Below are 19,881 nucleotides of genomic sequence, written 5' to 3' on the forward strand. Positions count from 1 at the left end.
ACTCAAAATGTGAATAAACTGATTTTCTTAGACAGACAGGTCAGGGATAAGGTTGTAGAGAAACTTAAAGAAGCAATATCCCTAGTTTTGAACATTTCAAAGATCAGGGTTTATCTCTAAAGATGAGAAGAGTACATGGCAACTGCAAGACAAAGGACAATACTTCAGAGGCTGCAAAACAACTGAAATTTGGTTGAAGTTTCATCTTGCACCAGGACCGGTCCTCATAAATACAAATTCACAGCAAACCTTTCATATTTGGAATATCAAATTGAAAACCCTTTCTACCATTTTCTACCATTTATATAATTTTGCATGGCTCCATATGTTTTAATCCATAGCTATTTGTAACCACATAACTACTGCACTATTTAAACATTCCTTTTTATCAGTCCAACACATTTTGGTGCACCTCTTGGCAGCCGGTAAAAACCCTCTCTGCTACAGCAGCCAGTACATGTTCCTTGAGCTATTTTTAATAAATCCCTCACCTGGTACTTTTGATCATTCTTAAATCCATGCGTCAAACATGCTTTTAATCGAAAGACACAAATTTAGCGATTTTATGACGTAAATTTGATCCACGGTGGATTATGTGCAAAACGAATGCTTTTCCTTCCATCATTGAGCAGTGGAAAACCAACTTTAAATCCATCTTACCAGAGCGATAAGAGCCTAAAAAGCTATTAGAGCATGACTCCTGAGAGATGAACAAGACAAAAGATGTGATGCCTTTACGTTTATGGAAGGTGGGAACACTACCAGGCTATTTTCACTCCAACGCATCATATTAGTTGTGCCAGCTTTTTCCTTTCAGCTGCTCCTCTTCTCTACCTCTTGGGCACATTTTGTTTCTTGTCACACTAGCTGATCCCTCGATTAAAAACATTGAATGCCGAGAGGGTGTTATCCTTGTTCTGAGTTTTTGATCCTCAAGGTCTGGGGTGGGTGCTGGGCCCAGTCGTCCCTTGCTGAAACAGTTGATCCCTGAATCTTTGTGGAAATGATTGTACAACTGGAATGGGTTCTTAAACATGCCAAGTAGGTTTACCTTGCCTAAAACCTCACAGAAAAAAGCTATTTCAAATCCAGATATCAAATGACTGCAAGACACTGTTTGACCAATGTTCCCTACTGACTACTACAAACACAGCAGTCTCAATTGAATTTAGCAGTTTATAAATGTTGCCTCAGTTCACAACAAATGTCAAACATGTCAAATTTAAATCTATAAATTCCAAGTTAGCCAAGATTCAGCTCAAATATATTCAAGAAATTTAATACAATACAAACAATAGCTTTGCTAGGAATAAATAGAAACCAAATCAATCAAAATTATATATAGCCAGCCGGACAGACAGACAGGATGTACACAGCATATAGTGGCAATCTGTATAAAGTTTTCTTTTCAAGCAAGACCACCATTGGAATGGCAGCAATCTCACATCATGAGCAAGCAAGTGGAGACAGTGGAGAGTAACCACTCAATTTTAACAAGAAGAAACCTTCAGCGAGACAAGTTCAACATGGGAAACTTTCTGCCACAACTAATTGGGTTATCTTTTCTTAAGAAAAATACAAAAAAACAAATGAGTTAATAATAAGCATCAGGAGATTTTATTAATAAAGTTGTAGACAAATGTATTTGTTTTCCATTCACATTGTCCGTCTCAATCGCTCCAATTACACTGACTTAAGAAAAAAGTTTATTTGAGGCATCCTTGCAACAAAATGCAAAGCCCAGCGAGTTTCTCTGTTATTCTCCAGTTTGTTTCTCTGCAGGAAAGCCTTTGGCACTCACCAGTCCAATGGGGAAAGTCACTTTTTGCAAGCATTGCCAAGATTTTGACTTGAAGGCCAAACCATGAAGGCAGACAGATGCATCTGTCCACAGTCTCTCTGTTCTTCTCTTGGAAATCTTTCTCTCTTCCCTCTCTCTCACCCTCTCTCTCTCTCTCTGCCTGTCTGTCTCTCTCTCTCTCATATACACACGTACACATGCAAACACAAACACGCACTGGGGGTTGCTTCCTCATCGTTCACACAGAGAAATGCCCTGTAAGGACATCCTTATCCAGCAAACCAGACTCAGCTGGATGCTCTGCAATAACAACTCCAGCCGTCCACCATCCAATCAACTGGGCTTACTGCTGTGTGGGTGTGTGTGTGTGTGCGTGTGTGGGTGTGTGTGCATGATGTCTTTTTCTAAGACCTGTAGCCACAAGGCGCATGGAGTATTTATTTCTCCAACAAAAACAGAGACATGAACAAGTCATACAAAATGAATATTGAAAAGGAAAATACAATTTATTATAGCTTATTTGTGGTCCGTGGGGTTGTGGGTTATGATAGGAGAATCCCAGCATCTCATTCAAAAAGAAATTCTTCTGTTGAATTTGAAATGCATATGCTGAGAGCTATAAATAGAACGAAAACTAATGTGAAAATTTTCTGCGTAGTGACGAATGACTGTGGTGGATTATGTTGCTGGAAAAGTTGAAAACGTTTCATTGGATGTTTGACTTTACTGTCTGGCAAAATGGGTCAGTTTTTCAGTCCATTAAAAGTTTTAATTATTGTGAACTCAATTCGAAACTTAAACTACTTTTTCATGCACTCATTTTTAACTTAATAATGTTGTAATTTACTTGAATTAATCATGATCTCATTTGAGAAATATTTAAGGTGCTGTATAAACATATAGAGACAAAACTTTATGAATGTGAAATAGATTCTGAATTCTATATGTAATTGTTAATTATGTTACCTCCCAACATAAGTATAGTTTCTTGGGGTTTTGATTTTTCAACATTGAATATCAGTCCTGCTTATTCTTGTATTGGTTAGGGTAAAAATGCCTTACTAGACTGGATGATATATAATATAATATAATATAATATAATATAATATAATATAATATAATATAATATAATATAATATAATATAATATAATATAATATAATATAATATAATATAATATAATATAATATAATATAATATAATATATTTTAACTGTTAGTTGTCTGAATCATTGACACCTTAAAATCAATATCAATGACAGTGTATTAATATGTATCTCCTTCAAATTAAAATTTGACCTCACCATGCATTTGCTACAAATAGGGTGTAGATAGCATATAATAAAATGCTATTACTACTGCTTAACTGTAAGCAGACAAAAATGAACATTACTCTGGCTATCTACTACAAAAATATATTCTTAGAAGTTTTCAGGTTTTTTCACAGCCATTTTCCAATAAGGCTGTTGAATCGTCTGTGAACCCTGAACTTAAGTGAAATTAAACCGTGCCTAACTACACACTGGAGGAACTATGTCTCTCGGTTGGCCTGGGAATGCCTTGGAGGAGCAGGCCTGAGAGGCTGGGGAAAGAGAAATTTGGGGGAAGCTTATGCTGCTCCCCCCACAAGTCAGAAGGAAAAAAATTAATTAAAAAATGTAAGACAATTTCAGCCCAATGTAATTAATTATTATATCTTATGGGGTACAGCTACTAGATGCAGTTAGTCAGCACGGTGCACACCACAGCCTGGTCAACATTATATTGCATTTATTACAGCCTCAGTAGTGATTAGGGATACAGAAAACAATGTGGATCAACTGGTACACATGATCTGTATACCAGTTGTATATTATGATTTGTAATCATGTTCTAAAAACAATAAAAGTTCTGAAAGCATTTTCAATGAGAAATCAAAAAGTATTCCTGCAGACATGAATGCCTCCAAATCATATAGGTGGTTCTGGCGTGTTTTCTTTTCACCTTCAACAATGTCCAGTTATTCTTTTATTCTCCCACTGTCTTTCTGGTGCTAAATAATCCATCCTCATATTGTACTCTGGAAAATGTTTGTGGCTGCATGACAGTGTGGACAATTCAGCTCTGGGCCAAATATAGGTGAGCATTTAACCAAAACCTGTAAATGGATCTGAGTCAGGGTCTTTTTGTCCCCCCCACCCCCACCCCCAACTGCCTGTTCCAGTGTGAGTTAGCGTTATGCTAACTCACACATGCTACTTAGCATTATGCTAAGTAGCATGTTTTTCTTTTAAACTTTCATCACATTGGTTGAAACCAATAACAAAATATGTGAATAGCCCATAAATCCCAGTATGTTGTTGAGGTATGAGTTTCCCCCAACAGTTCAGATTTACTCTGTTAACAAGCTGAATTCAAATACAAAAGTTTATCATTTTAAAGTATTCAAAATTGTTATTTAAAAGCTGGCGTGGCTTCTTCATGGCTTCAACTGGTTTATTTTATAAAAACAAAACAAAAAAAATCACTATTTTCTTAGAAATTCTTTTTTTCCTCCATTTATACTCTGGTGACCTATTTCCAGTTTTCCTATGATACATCACATGTTTATTATTCCTAAAATAAATGTTGGGACAAATCTCTCTATAAATAAAGAAAAACAAAATAAGAATAATATAAACATTTGATTTGTCTTTGCAAGTGTCCCACTAATTCTACACAGTCTGTAATGTATTTGTGATAGCTTGTCAGTAGGCTTACGGACAACAGATTAAATTTTATCATATTCCTCACTTTTATGATATATGAGTGTTCCTGTAATAGTTTGAAGTTACAACTGGAACTTAAGAGTGCGGCACACGAAGTAAGTCTGCCTAACTGCAGTTGCTAGAAGCAGGGATTTGTGGGCATTCGTCAGCACTAAGTGGAAGCGACAGTATGGAGAGAGGTCCTAATTACTGTCTCACTTGACTAATTGTCGTCTCTGAAGAATGTATTCCCACTGAGGTCCCTGGGATTTTTTGAGAGCTCTGCTCAAGATATATAGACCTTCACCACACTGTGTTCAAAGGCATTTCCACAAATTGTAAATGTAAATACACCAAACTCAGAACTGCTAGAGTGAGGCACAAACACTGCACTGCATTTGCTCTGAGACATACAGGGATAGCACAGCAAGAAAAAGGAACAGGGTTATACATTTTGTATGTGTGAAGAAAGTACATGCATTTCTGTTGGGTCTTGCCAATCTGTTAAAACATCCTTAGCCACAGTCATCTTGACAAGATGTAATGAATCCATCGGTGGCCTTCTCAAGCCAAGGATGTTAAAATAACCTGTAGCATTCAAAATAATGCAGCAGACATGAGCCTTTAGTGCAGGCGCAACACAACTGAATGAATCTCTTCTTTTTCAGGGTCTTACCATTCAAAGTGCATCAGCTTTTCGTTTCCATGGTTTCCTTCTCTGTGCCAGTGCTATCTATCCACCAGTCTGCCTGTGTAAGAGAGCGAGGGAGGAGTGTAGTGCAGACAGAAGGAGAGAGAACGCTTTTTGCAGTGGTTATCTCTCCTTTGCATAAAGTCCCCTTTGCATTAACTGCTCTGTGAATGGAATTGGAATAAACGCAGCAGCCAGTTCACACAGACGTCTCTGTAGGTTACAAGTGAGTGTATGAACTCCTCTAATTTGTGCTCTTCTTCAAAAATGACAGTGTGATGGTGGATGCAAATAAAAGATCATCCTTCAAACGGCACAGGGGTATTTTCCTATTAGCAACAACAAACTAGAGGAGGGGGTTTCAGTTCAGTATTACAATGTGGCAGTCTGCCATTCCCATAACTCCCTGTTGTCTAGCCAGGTTACACAGAGTTGCTACATATTTGTTGGTTTTGATAGAAAGAAAAAGTTTGGAGATTTGTCTGGTGAAAGAGAGACAGGTTAGCAGCAGGTTTAGAGACACTTTTGACAGTGGATTGTTTCTTTGAGGGAAAACAAGCTTACAGTTCCTTAGAATTGCAGGTGGGAGGAGCGGTGAGAGGGATCTGGATGAAGGAGATTGATGTACTTGAGATGAGTCTTTGAGGTTCAAGAACTGACCAGAGGGGAGCTAGCAGGCAAATGGAAGCTGCAGAAAACAATGTGGATCAGGTTTGTTCCAAACAGGTTCTTGCTTGACAGCATGCAGGTGGCTGAGCATGATCTGAGATGAGAAAGCAAAGGTATGTATGGCTGGAGATGAATCTTAACTTGAGCTTCACAAAAACACTAAGTTACTCAAACACTTGGAGAGGCACAGATCAATTCTGACAGGTTAGAAACAACAGTGACAGATAATCATCCAGCTAGTGGGTGTATTGCACATCAGTGGCAGCACTGCAATCAAGGCTGCTCACCAGCAGAGATCTAACTATAACAAAGATAATCACACATCCCCAAATACTGACATTACCCCCTCACCAAGGGCTGCCACCTGGTGGCCCAGACAAGCATGACAAGCAAGAAGCCTTAAAGTCACGAAGACACGGAAACCCAGAACAGCTCCTTAGGACCGTAACCTTCTTAGTCGAATCGGTACAGGATTCCCCGCCCATGGCACTGGACATCCATTATCCATTTGATTGAGAAAGCAAGGAACCCACCAATGTCTCGAGTGGGTGGAGGGGGTCTGAAAGGAGGGCACAAAGGACTTCATACCACAGGTTTGATCAAAGACACATAAAATACCGGGAGGATCAATAGACTCTCAGGAGACTTGAGACGAATAGAGGTGGTGCTCAGGACAGAGGTTATCTCAATGGGACCAATGAATCTGGGGGAATGTTTCTCATTAAAATATTTCAGAATCATGACTCTGGTAAAAAGTCATATCTTTTGTCCAGGAGGGAATTGAGATGCTGGGAGTCTCTTCTGGTTGCCCGGGAGGAGGTTTTGAGCCGCAGAGTGCCTGAGAGCAGTGATGACCTGCTTCCAGATGCATCTGCATCGGCAAAGGTGATGTTGGACAGAGGTAGCAGAAAATTTACGTTCATTAGAGGAAAAAATGTGGTGACTGATAACTTTGAGGAAATTCTAAAGAAGATAACCCTGTGCCAGATGAAACATGACTGTTATGGGTGTATTCTATCCAGAGTAACTCTGTGCTCTACATGGCAGGATTAGAAGAACATACACAAGGAAGGGTGGCCTCAGGCTCCGTATTCACCCATTCTGTCTGGTAATAGGTTAGAGGATAAAATCCAGAATTGAGAGATACTCTGGCTGCAAGAGCAGTAGTAAACTGACCTAATAGATGAATGGGAGTTCTCACTCTGATAAAATCTCTTGCGGCATCCTGTGAAGACAGAAAACAATGTCTTACGAGGAGCTGAACTGTTTCAAGAGATAATGAGATATTCTTTAATAGAATGAGATGACACGCCTTAGATGAGCAATCTATTATAGTTAAATAAAGATGAATCCCCCTGGAGAATGGTAGGACATTGACATATGTGACCAGGGATATGATAGACAAGTACATACCTCTTTACATCAGGCCTCAAGGGACGGTGTCTTGAAACTCTTAGATGTGTCCAAGGTCCAACACACTTGAATCAAATTTCTAAAATAACAGAGTCATTATTTCTTTTAAGTATGTTGAAGCAGAGACTCATGTAAACATTGCAGGACACTGGCCCTCGAGACCTGGATTTGAGGTAGAAGTTGTGTGTGCCCAATGAATGAGTCTGACCCTTAGAGCAGAGGGAACATAGAGCTGATTGGATGTGTTCTGACTCTGAACGTTGAGCCTCCAAAACCTAGTCTCTATGGATTCCATGAAAGGGCCACCATGATGAATGACAGAGGCAACTGTTTGTTCATTGTCTGGAGAAAATTGTCAAGAAAGAGCATTGGGCTTAGTGCTCTTGGAACCCAGTCTATAAGACATTATAAAATTGAAACAGGAGAAAAAAAAGTGACCATGGTGACTGGCTTTTGTTGAGACAATTAGCCTCTTGCAGGTAGGTCAGATTCTTGTGATCTGTCCAAATAATGACAGGATATTTGGCTCACTTTAGCCAGTATCACCACTATCCTAAACCTAGTTCGATGTTCCCCATCTCCTATATGATAACTTCTTTCTGTTTTCTGGATCCAAATCTATGTTAATTCTTAAATATTTGTTAGATCAAAACCACATGTGGTTTGAAGCTCCACTCTTACCTGATGGCATTTCAGAACCCAGCATATTATGTTGGGAAAATTGGCTTTTTCTTGTGATTACAACATTATTAAATTGCACAATGCACAGATGAATCATTCAGCTAATGTAGTGGCATGACTTAATTCAATTGAAATAAATTCAGTGTATTTATACAACTCATGTTTACAATGGATATCATTAAATACCATCAAATATCAAAGGCATTTCAATGGCAGAAATTCATTTTTTAAGCAGAATTATAACTAAATCAACCTATTCGTGTACAAAGATTAACATTCAACTACATACATACTAATTAAATCCAAGTTATAACACAATGCAGTGGTATGTATTATTATTACATGCCATTACTAATGTTAGTGCTTTTTCTATATTAAAAACTGCAGAGTTGTTCACTTTACGTCAATTCTCCATATTAAGAAGTCATGTGGTGACATTGGAAAGGAACTACTCCTGTTTAACAGGAAAATACCTCTAGCAGAACTCAGCTTAGTATGAGTACCCATCTACTGAAAAGGACTCAATGTTTGAGAGGACAAAACAGAAAGACCAAAAACACAGATGCACAGGTCCAATAGTACTTTCAATGTCTTCTTGGAGAGTCACACAGCCAAACAAATGAGCTGGACAGTAGCATAAACTACAAAAAGTATTTGTAGTTAGTGGCAGAAGTAGGCACTTGAAGGCATTTATCCAGGAGAGAGACAGAGTTATTCACAGACTAAAGGAATAATTGGAAATTATTAGGATAAAAAGCAGAGCGAGACAAAGTAGTTATTATGTTCAATAGTGTTTCTATAACATCAAATTTATCCAATCCATTTTAACAAAAGGTTGCTCAAAATGTAAAATGTCTTTTGTCTTCAAAGTAGACCTCGCAATGATCTATAACAGCAAGTGAAAACAGAAGATGTCTCGCTGCTGCTAAATGACTAAAATCACTGTATATTTAAACCTCGTGTTGAGATGACATAAAATAACGTTTATCACTACAAAACTTCCTTTCAGCAACATAAGGACATAAACATGTTGTTATTTTGAAATATAGCCAGGAATGTAGATTTTTAAGTATTGCTTTTCTTGGCTTCTGTAGACGTGTTTTCTCTGAGCTCAATAAGGATTCCTTTCATGCTGTCTAAGCTCTGCTGACTTATATGAAAACCCAGAATTTCTCCATAATTATGCTAATGGTCCAGATGGTAGCATGATGAGTGCCATTCTCTTTGATATTCACACACTTCAGAGTGCTGGTGTGCAGACCCACGCACCCCGACACAGGTTCAAAGTCAATGTTCACACCACCTACTTGATTCCATGTAATTACTTCGTTTTTCCTTTAGCTCATATAAGCGCCCTCTCCACTGTTAAATGCATTTGCTGGTATTTGTTAGGGGGATTTGACAGATCATGTGAAGTACAGCGCACTAGCACTTCAGCAAAAGAACAAAAAAAAAAGCAGTGATGACGAGTTTATTCAAACAGTTGCATTATAATTGGAATTTTGCAGGGAAATAAATATAAACAAGTGGCCAAAATAACCCCTGCATGAGCCTACTTTGGTAACATCTTAGTGGATGTTTTAAATCAGAGGAGATTAACTCACCAAACATAATTTAAATACCACCTATAAATACTAATAGGCTTTATTTAGAGTGTTTCTTCACTCACAGGCAAGTCATTCACACTTAAATCTCACAATGACTGTGTTCATCCACACTTGGACTGCAGTGGCACCGATCAAAGAGCTTCTTTCACTTCCCCACAGGGATTAAATAGCCATCCATCCTCTCAGGGCGGAGGTGTGCTGCTGTACCTTTGCTTCCAGCTGATGCACTGGCCTATGAAGAGCTGGTCACGGGGGCGGGCACTGAGAAGGTGCATCCAGATAGTCTACACAAGAGCGACAGATATCCATCTTCTCGCTGCAAAGACATGTAATGCAGTATAGCCTTTTTTTTAAAAAAGATTTAGTCAGATAAAAAGTATTATAGACTCTAAAGATATTTGTAAAAATGGCCAGCATCTACAATCTTTTTCCATGCTAGAAATACCTATTCATATAGGAAGAATTTCTCACTCCCAAAAACTGAAGTTTTTTGCCTCAGAGGCTTTTAAGTTTAAGTAGTGATATTTGCATATATTAAAAATTCAATCCTTCCGGCATCTTCTGTCGACATGACAGATTTGTGGTTCTGCCAATTTTAACTGGTTCCATTCCACTCCTCCCACACTGCTGGGTAGAAGGATTGCTTATTGAAATTCCTTAAAGGAGATTTTGACAGGGAATTTGTGAATGGCAACAAACATGAAGTAGGCCTACACAGCTGAGTGACTGACATTTATAGTCTGGAGTGCTGTTTTTCAGCAAAACATCTCCTGTATAGACTGCTTTATCTTCCCCAGATGTGAACACAACCCAAGTCATTATAGGTTATTGTTTGCCTACTTTGGCATCTAGAATTGCGATGACTCTTTTAATAGAGCTCAATGATGAATAAACAATCAGGAACACAACTATAGTGCCTTGCAAACATATAATGTATCCTTTAAGCTTTTTTTTACATTTTGTCATGTAAGGAACAACAAACTTCTGTGAATATTAAGGAGGTGCTATATGAATGAACCAATGCTATGTAGCACAAATCTTCCAAGTGGAACGAAAAGAAAGAATGATTTCTAACTTTTTTTTTTTTTTTTTTTTACAAATAAAAGTCTTTATCACATCCAGTTGGTTTCAGCCCCTAAAATCTGATTCAATACATTAAGTTACTGTGCACTATATTAGAGTACAGTTAGGTTGTGTGTAATTTAGTCTCAGTATAAATACAGCTGTTCTTTGAAGGCCTCAAGGTCTGTAGTGTCATCAAGATCAAGTACAGATTGCACAGGTCAGGGATAGTTGTAGAGAGGTGTAAAGCTTGACTAGACAATGTCCCAACAATATCCCAAACTTTGAACATCTGGGGGAGTTCAGGTCAATCTGATATTTAAAAGTCAAGAGAGTATGGCACAGTTGCAAACGTGTGACTGGTCATCTGAACTGATGTGTAAGGCAAGGACAGAGTTAATCAAGGCCATTGATTAGAGAAGCAGCCCAGAGGCCCACTTTAACTATGAATGAGCAGTACAGATCCACAGCTCAGATTAGAGCTTGCTGACACAAATCTGGCCTTTACAGAATGGTTGAACAAGATATTACAAGTCGATTTGAAATTAGCCACAAAGAAGAAATGAAACAAAAAAATAAACTTTTTGGTCTACATAGAACAAATCCCTGGTTAGAAAACCAGCTGTATTACCCTGAACACAACATCTTCAGCATGAATACACAAAACCATTCAGTTAATCTCACTGACCTTGAGTTATTTAATAGAGTATTCAATAACATTTTGCACTCCGGATGTATAAAAGTTGGGAGAAACATACTATAAAAACCTTCAAGTATGCTCACTTCCAAACACTAGACAGTGCTATATATATGTGCACACCACACATTTAAGATTTAAATTTGTAAGCAGATAAAAAAATAAAATGTATACATCTATCATATCTTACCCAATGGATGCTGGAGATAAAGATTGAAGATGTTTCAGATAATGGGGTTTAAACAATGGATAAATAATTTCTTCTACTTCAATGAAGTCCACTTAGCTCTGGACAAACAAAAAATCTAAATAAAATGTGTAACTTGTGGTTTAAACAAAACAAAATGTCAAAATGCTTTTCTGGTTGTAAAATCTTTTGCAAAGCACAATTTGGAATATCAATTATAAACAATGGTCACTTCACAAACTGGTGATGAGCATATGTTTTATCACCCCGCTGAATTTCCCGACTTTCTTCTGGGGGGAAAAAAACCCCTCAGATGATAGTTTTGGAATCAGAAGAAGCTTTTCTGTCAAAGGGCCATGTGCATACTTTGCATATTCGCCCATCTCACCAACAGTTCTTCAAGTGCTTGGCGCCAAGTTGTAGGGAGGCAGAGAAACTGCTGTAAAGGTGGAATTAATTAGGTTTCCCCTCTCTTCATTGATACTTCATCCCTCTCTCTTTTCCCTCTTCTGCATTTTTCGTTCGTGGATAGTCCTTCTCACTCTCTCTCTCGTCTGCCCTCTCGCTCACTCACGCTTTCCGTCTTTGTGGTGCGCGTTCACAGCACCAACCTTGGCTCGACGTCAGAGGCTGTGCAGCAGTGCAGTATAATGGGAGAGCAAGCAACACAGAGAGCCTCATAGGGGGGCTGCATATCGCTGCTGTATCCTCTGCTTGGCGCTCTCCAGTAGCCTCACCTAAAGCCCGTGCCCGGGCTCCCCCTACTCCACGCCGGATCCGTACCCTTCGACATGGATGTCCCATCATCCCTCGACCCCGAGGATTGCCGTTTCTTAGCGCAGTGAAGAGGGAGACGGACGACAGGAGGACGAAATTATGCCGGGATCGCGAATGGATTTGGGGAAAGCGCGAGTGACCATGCCGTGATCTTGCACATCTAGGGCCGCCGATACCCCTGCCTTTGCCCAACAGCCGTAGAAGAATCACGGGGGAATCAAACCCGCCGCGCACCGGGGAGGAATTATCCACTGTGCATTTGCTTTGAAAACATCATGAAGATTACCTCCCATCATCTGATGATAACCGGTCTCGCTATCAGGTTCAACCTCAGGCTGATCCCGCTTCTGCTGCTGTTTCTTGGATACACTCGCGGGATGCCGCACGTTCTAAGATTTGGTGAGAAAACGTACAATCTGTTACAAAGTCTATATGCATGTGCGCTTGTCTGGTGCTCGTATATCCTGAGTGGAAATTTGAGGTTGCACTTTGTAAAATATAATGTTTTAGTCATATGCTTTGCAACTTCACTTCACAATATAATATTTAGAGCTTAGAGTTTTATCACGACCTGAACTCTATGGGAGGAAATGCTTGGGTTCAAACTTGAAGCCACACTAACTCTTAAAGACCGTACTGTAATACTGTGTTAGCATGCAACAGTTCCTGGCTATTGACTGCAAATGAAACTCAAGCAACACCGCGTTGGGGCTTATATTTTCTAACAGGTATCCAGCCGGGCATCCCCCCATGTCTTTGGCCCTTTAAACCTCCCACTCCACAGCATGCCCGCTGCATTGAAGGTTTCAGATGTAAACATCATCCCCGGGGCTCTGAGAAGATACAATCTATCTGCGTCCTGTGGTGCTTTTCAGGTTTAATTCCACTAAAGCGCCTCTCATATAAGATGTTCCCGGGGGTTTTGCATGTACTCAGACACTAATTTAAACCAACTTAGAGAATTTGCATTCAGTTCACTTTAACTTTTTAAAAACTGACAAGCAAGTATTAAATGTTGGCTGCAGTCGCCACTTTTGTATTTATCGGCTCGTAACTTCAACATAACGCATGTGCGCGTAAAGCAGCCGAAATCAGACCTCTCCAGACTTCTCCTGGTGCCTAATTAGATCCTCATCTCTCAGGATGGAGATGGAGAGGGCTTCTTGCCTCTCCATCCAGTCTCCGTATTTACGGAAAACACATCATTGTTGCTCAGAAAGCGGATGTCATCAAGTGTTGACAACAGACTCCCTAATATTCTCATCCACACTCCCCGTGGGGGGTCCTGCTTAAGAGTCAGGCGATGTCCACGATTGCCGCCGCTATGGCAACGGAAAGTGCTCTTCTTCCTGCTGCATTTTCTTTCCATTGAGTGGCTTCCAGTCTCACAATTGCCTAACAGACGCCCGGCATCAACTCTGGCATTTATTTAAGATCGTTTTCAAACAGTCCGTCGACTGGAGATTAAGTGGAAAAAATTAGCCAAATCAGGAATGTTACGCTTGATTTGTACAGTACATTGATAAAGTGTGTGTGTGGGGGTGGGAAATGGCCAAATCAAGAATGTTACGCTTAAAAGAGACTTGTAGTTACCGTTCAAACCAAACCATACATAGAATTTTGCTAATACAATTGGTGTAATATATTGCATAAATCCTTTTTGGGTATATTTTAATTACTATTTCTGAGTAAAAACTGTTCATTTTTAGTACATAGTTAAACTAAGTGGTTAAATTCTACAAACAAATATTAATTAATTTAATTAAATTCGTTTTTAATTATTCTATTCTGTGCTTCAAGTTTATATTTTATCAATCAGAAGAAAGTCCAAAAATCCCACCATACCCAGCTAATAAACACCAATACACGGTATTTAAATCTATTTAACCATAACTCAACCCAAAATTGTTTTTTTTTCCTTCTTAATATACATTTAAACCCATATTCTCAGAATGACCAAACACTACAAAAATACATTTGGGGGGATATTAATCATAAACCATACAAATAATTTATATGCTCAGCTTACATATTACTTTTAAAAAGTATTGTGTAAGGGTGATTATATTGACTACCTTATATTGGTAATAAATTCTATCCAAACATTCAGATCTCAACTTAGCTAAAGCTGTTGGTTTAGTTGATTGCTATTGTCATTTGTCTTGTGTATCAGAAAATAATAAGGCTGACATGTTTATATGGAATCTTTCAAAAATGGATACAACTTTATAAAGTTTGGAAGAAGAAAATTAAGTTGTTTTCCAACTTCAATTGGTTTTCTAATAGCGCTAATGCTAAAGTGAACTTTAGTTTGACAACTTTCTTTACTTTTTCTTTTCTGCTAATGAGTTCTTGTGTTTTTGTTTCATCTTATTATGGTAAGAACAAACTAAATTAAAAAATAACTATTTAACTAATTTATTAAATATATTTTTTAAACAATGTTGGAATTTAACACATTTATTTTGTTGCAAACTTGATTTCTACTTAGATACACTGATTAAAATCTATTGAAAAAAAAACAAACAACCAACATGTACGGCACATATTTGTTTAATTCTAACAGTTTCATCAGTGGACAACTGATTAATAATGATACAGTTCTCTGGGTGTAGTCATTAATGCATGTTATAAGGAAAGGAATGTTTCTGTCACAAAGCTATGTGAGTTGTTTTCCATGTTTCCAAGAAAAAAACAAGAAATAATTTTTTATGACTAAAATATTACTGAAACGACTAATACAGATTTAATGCATAGTCTAATAGGACAGCATGGAAGCATTTTCTCTGACAACCACAGCTAAGACCTAAAAATTTTCAGCTATGGTAACCTCAGGACTAAGAAACCCATATTGTTAGCAAGTTTGACATTAGCACTGTTGCAACATTAGCTAGCAAAACTCAATGCTAGCTGAAATTTGCTCCAACTCAGAAAGTTTCTTAAACACAATTGTCATAGTAAGCTCTGTTGAGTTAGTATTCATTGATGATGACAAACAATAGACCTATATCAGGCTTATTATTATTATTCTCTGAGGCTTATTATTATTATTATTATTATTATTATTATTATTATTATTATTATTATTATTATTATTATTATTATTATTCTCTGAGACACCAGACAATAAACAAGGGTTGAGCAAGCCAGCAACTTCAGCACAAAATCAAATTATAAGGTACATTTAAGGTAGTTACTATAACAATGTAGTGTGGTTAGATTTAAGGTATTATTTATGATTCAATTTACAAAACATGTTTTAAATACTCAATTTAAATTCACAATATTTTTATCTGTACCTGCTGTGCTGAACTTGTCGCCTCTGCTAAGCATTAAAAAAAAAAAAAAAAATCTGCAGGCCATTTGGCATCAGTTGTGACATAGACATGACCAGGCAAGATAAGATATTATTCATGCCATTGCGATCTTTTGCTCTAAGGTAAAAGCTCATGCTTGATTTCTTTCCCCCTCAACTAGTTGCATTTAACACGGCTGAAATTGAGCAGAACCCTTAGCTTGTCTCTGTCTATGGTTCTGAAAGGAATAAAAAAAACAAAAAAACAACTAAAGCTTCTGTTCAGGACCAGGGACAGAGACACATGCTGAACAGTGCATTCAGTCACATTTTGTTTCTTTTTTAATAAAAAAAAAACAAAAAAACATGACGTTCGTGCTTACTGGTTCATTATCTAATGCTAGGAGGAGAATGGCGTTATTTGCCTATGTGTGTATGAAGAATTCAATTGGAAAACCTAAAATGTACATGTCAGAATGAGAAGAAATTCAACAAAGAAAACCCTCAGGTGAAGCAGGAGTCATTTCCAGAGCCTTTTCTTGTACTGCAAGATGTGCTTACTCGGCAGGATAATCCCAGCTGCTCCTGCAAGAGGCCGGCTGAACGAGGAGGTCAGCTCCCCCGAGTCTGCTTGTTTCCTTCCTTGCCCCCTTGCTACATTCTGTCCAGACAGGCAGCTCGCATTGTGGAACTGCTGTTCTCTTGTCAGACTGAAACCTTTACACACTATACAGTAGCACCGCAGCCCAGTCAGGCTTTTGTATTCACACCATCGGGCTCACCAGGGTAGAGTGACAAGTGTCAGAGGAAAATGAAAAAGAAATAGAAAAAAAAAAGAGAAATGCTTTTTTTGGGGGGCCACCAGCTACAGGCGAGGTAGCAGAGTTTATTCCCCCACCGAATTAGATTTTTGTGTTTAATGTTTGCCATTTAAAACGTGGAAGATGCTTAGTGTGCAAAGGGTTTACAGAAGATTTAACCAAACACCCGGTAAGAGTAGTTTTTCTCTTTGACAGACTCACACCCACCAAGTAACACTTTGCAGAGCTGCTAAGGGTCTTATGGATCCAGAAAAAAATATTACTTTCAACCTGAGCAGTCACCACAATCAGAAATTCCACTTTTTACTCACACAGGCAGCTGAACAAAAATGTGCACTGGATTAATCTGCAAGCTAAACTGCAGCTTTGTTGCTCTTTTATCACTCTTCCTGGCAGAATTACTTATGTTTTTTATGTGTAGCAATTATCAAACTTCATATATAAAATTACTTTGAAAAAAAGGTATTTCAGGTTTCAAGTAAAGTTTGCAACAGCCATATTCTTTAAATTATTTGGAAAAAAAGACCAATTATTTGTGCATAGCCAATTTGTATATGGAAAGTCTTTTGAATCTCATAGAGTTGCACAGTTTTTGACATACATTTTACGTGCATTCCTGCATAGTTTTAACTTTGTAAATTATAGCACAACATAATGCGTCTCTAAATGTTTCTAGTTTACTTTATTGTTTATAATTCTGTACAGCATGTTGAGCTGATTTCAGTATGAAGTGTGGTTTATAAATAAAATCAATGTATTGATTGACTATTAATTCACTGCCAAGAAATTTTAAAAGTGAGGGTCACATAAAATTCTATTCTATTCTATTCACACATCAACATATTTGGTGTTACCAGATACTGCTGAGTTCTCCTGATTCTCATTTCTTTTAATTGTAACATGGAGGAAACATATCCAAAAATGTCACATTTTCTTTATATATATGGCCCTCAGCTTGCCAGTGACTGTGACGCTGAGTGATAGTATTATCGCTACCATCTGCAAACAGCATTGGCAAAACCAATTTGTCTCTGGGCTGTCAGTTGCTGGTGAAATCATTGTTGACTCATAAATGCTCTTTCTTTCTCCACCCGTTCTGTTTACATTTTCTCAGTGTAGACATATGCTGGATAACTTTCAGAAAGAAATGCAATCATTATTTTTCATTTTGAAGAAAGGAAAAAAAAAAATCAATTATTTTCTTTCAGTCAACTGCCAAAAGACAAAAATCCCCTCTGGTGAAAAGAGAAGGTGTTTTTTTTTATTTCTGACCTCCCTCATAATGTCTCCACCATGATATGGGATCTCTTATTGCATTTCTAATTATAAAGAGGCTCCATCCTGTGAACTGAGTTGTGGCGAGGTTAAATGCTGAGGGTGAGAAAGAGTGGTGGGAACAAATTCAAGAGGAGCTGATCACTAATTGACTTTATTTGCTTTTGGTTTCTGCCAGTCTGGAGTATCGGCAGGCTGGAGTTCAGTTCGGGATTGTAAGAATTATGGATAACACCCAGCGCCCTGGCCTGCTGCCAGCATGTTCACAGCGAACCCATTTAAATACGCACAAAGCTGCTTAAAATATTCATGTGTCACTTGGCCTCGCTGTGGCTTATAGAAATGTGAAACTATCTCTGCTGGCAAATGATTTCCATGGTTTAAAAATACCCACTGTGGGTTTCAAGAACAAAGAGGAGATCTGTCTCACATTAGCATGCAGCACCACACGTGGACTCGAAGCAGAGAACTATCTAGATGGATTTCTAAAACATGTTTACAGTCCCGACTCTTTGAAGGTCTCGCTGTCATGCCTCGGCTACAAAAAACCTCGACGCTGATTAATTCTAGGGTGCAGATTGTTACCGTTTTGAAATGGCAAATATCCGTGAGGTATGAAATTAGTTTTCTTGCTGCGCTAAAACATAAGCCATTTTCGCAGATTTACCAGTGTCATTTTAAAAGATTATTTACATAGGAGGTGGCTTTAGCTGATTGACCTTGTCTGCAGCATAACAGCCATTTTTTTTGCATATCAAATAGAATACACACGAGACATGTGCTTCTCCCTTGAGTTGGCTTCACTCTTGTGTTGGATTTCACTTTTCACAGCCTTTCACTCATTGTCATCATCGCTCATGAATTCCAGTGCTAAGGTTAAGGGTTACATGTGCAATTGTTCTCTGAACTGTCCCTTGAGATGGGTGCCTTACTGCGTGTTTGTCCCGCTTAAAGCTAACTGAAGGTCAGAGCTGAGAGCACTGGTATGGAAGACTTTTTTTCTTTTGTTGTCATTGTGTGTGAGCATTTTTTAATGCATGCAGAACTGTCCTTCTCACTGTTCCTCAAAGGGAAATGGTGGCAAATATTGATGTCATGGAAGGGTGTGAAAAAAACAACAACAAAAAAACAAAAACAAAGAGTTGGGTTGGGAAGGGGGAGAGGGGCTGTAGAGTGTGAGTGAAAAGAAAAACAGTGCGTGTTGAGGCCAGCAGATACAGAGTAAAGATAGATTAGTTTGCCTCAGAGCAGTCCACTCTCAGCCCACTCTCAGTTCTGGTCCGTTATTGCCGTTTTCTTATGGCTTTTCGTGAGGAGAGACAGAAAAGGAGAGAGGAGTTTGCTGTGGAAATGTGGTGGGAGGCCAGGAGTCATGCACTGCATCTCTGAATAAATGTCAGCGGAATCGTATTAAGAGAGCTGCAAATTTGCCTGCGACTACAGATACAGATGAGAAGACTTTAACAGAAGAGAAACGCGTCGGTAACAATAATGTCCTTGTGGCTGCTTTGAAAAATTAAGCTGGGGATGTGTTTTTATTAGCCTTTATTAGCTGTGTGATTCGACCAACTGTAAAATGGTGGAAATCAATACAAATCGAAAAGCTGCTAAGGAGAACAATGAAAAAAGTAGGGAAAGAATCAGGCAGCGAAAAACAAATAAGCAATGCAAAGTCCCAGATGCCACCGTCTTTCATGTATCACGGGTTCCCATCTGTGGGAAAGAAAAAAGGTAAACAAACATAAGAAAAGCAAACGTAGATGTGTACTGCAAGTGTGTGTAATTGCGCCAGGAATAAATTTCTCCGTGAATGATTGACAATTTATGAAGTACGGTAATCTCATTTTCCTGCAGTTTCTAATCAAGATAAAATGTACAGTTATCTGATTTCTTTCACTTTCAGCTGTTCTTAATGTTCTAATAAAAATCAAACGATGTAATGTAAATTTGCATTCAGCTCCCTTTTCTCTCATACCACAGATAAAGAATGCAATTAACTGCTTTCAGAGGTCACTGAATGAATAAACAGGGCCCACCGCAGCATAAATATGGCTGTTTTGCGAATGCCTTATGTTTTTTTTTTTTTTAGGTTACGTTAATAAAAAAAATACTGGATCACAAAAACCAAAGAACAAACAGTTTTTGTGAGAAGCTTAAAGCAGTGTTAGCTAAAGCAGTACT

The 19,881-nt window shown here is 38.3% G+C and overlaps 1 protein-coding gene across 2 annotated transcripts in view; it reads left to right on the forward strand.

Moving 5' to 3' along the window:
* Nucleotides 1-12,117: 12,117 nt before the first annotated feature.
* Nucleotides 12,118-19,881, forward strand: part of LOC122825793 (glutamate receptor ionotropic, kainate 2-like) — an 81,724-nt gene continuing 73,960 nt past the window's right edge. For both annotated transcript variants that reach the window (XM_044107350.1, XM_044107351.1), the window contains exon 1: nt 12,118-12,708. In XM_044107350.1, the coding sequence (XP_043963285.1) occupies nt 12,585-12,708 (124 nt within the window). In that variant the 5' untranslated portion in view covers nt 12,118-12,584. The remainder of the gene's footprint in view (nt 12,709-19,881) is intronic.

Source organism: Gambusia affinis, linkage group LG22 (assembly GCF_019740435.1).
Source record: "Gambusia affinis linkage group LG22, SWU_Gaff_1.0, whole genome shotgun sequence".
Taxonomy (NCBI): Eukaryota; Metazoa; Chordata; class Actinopteri; order Cyprinodontiformes; family Poeciliidae; genus Gambusia; species Gambusia affinis.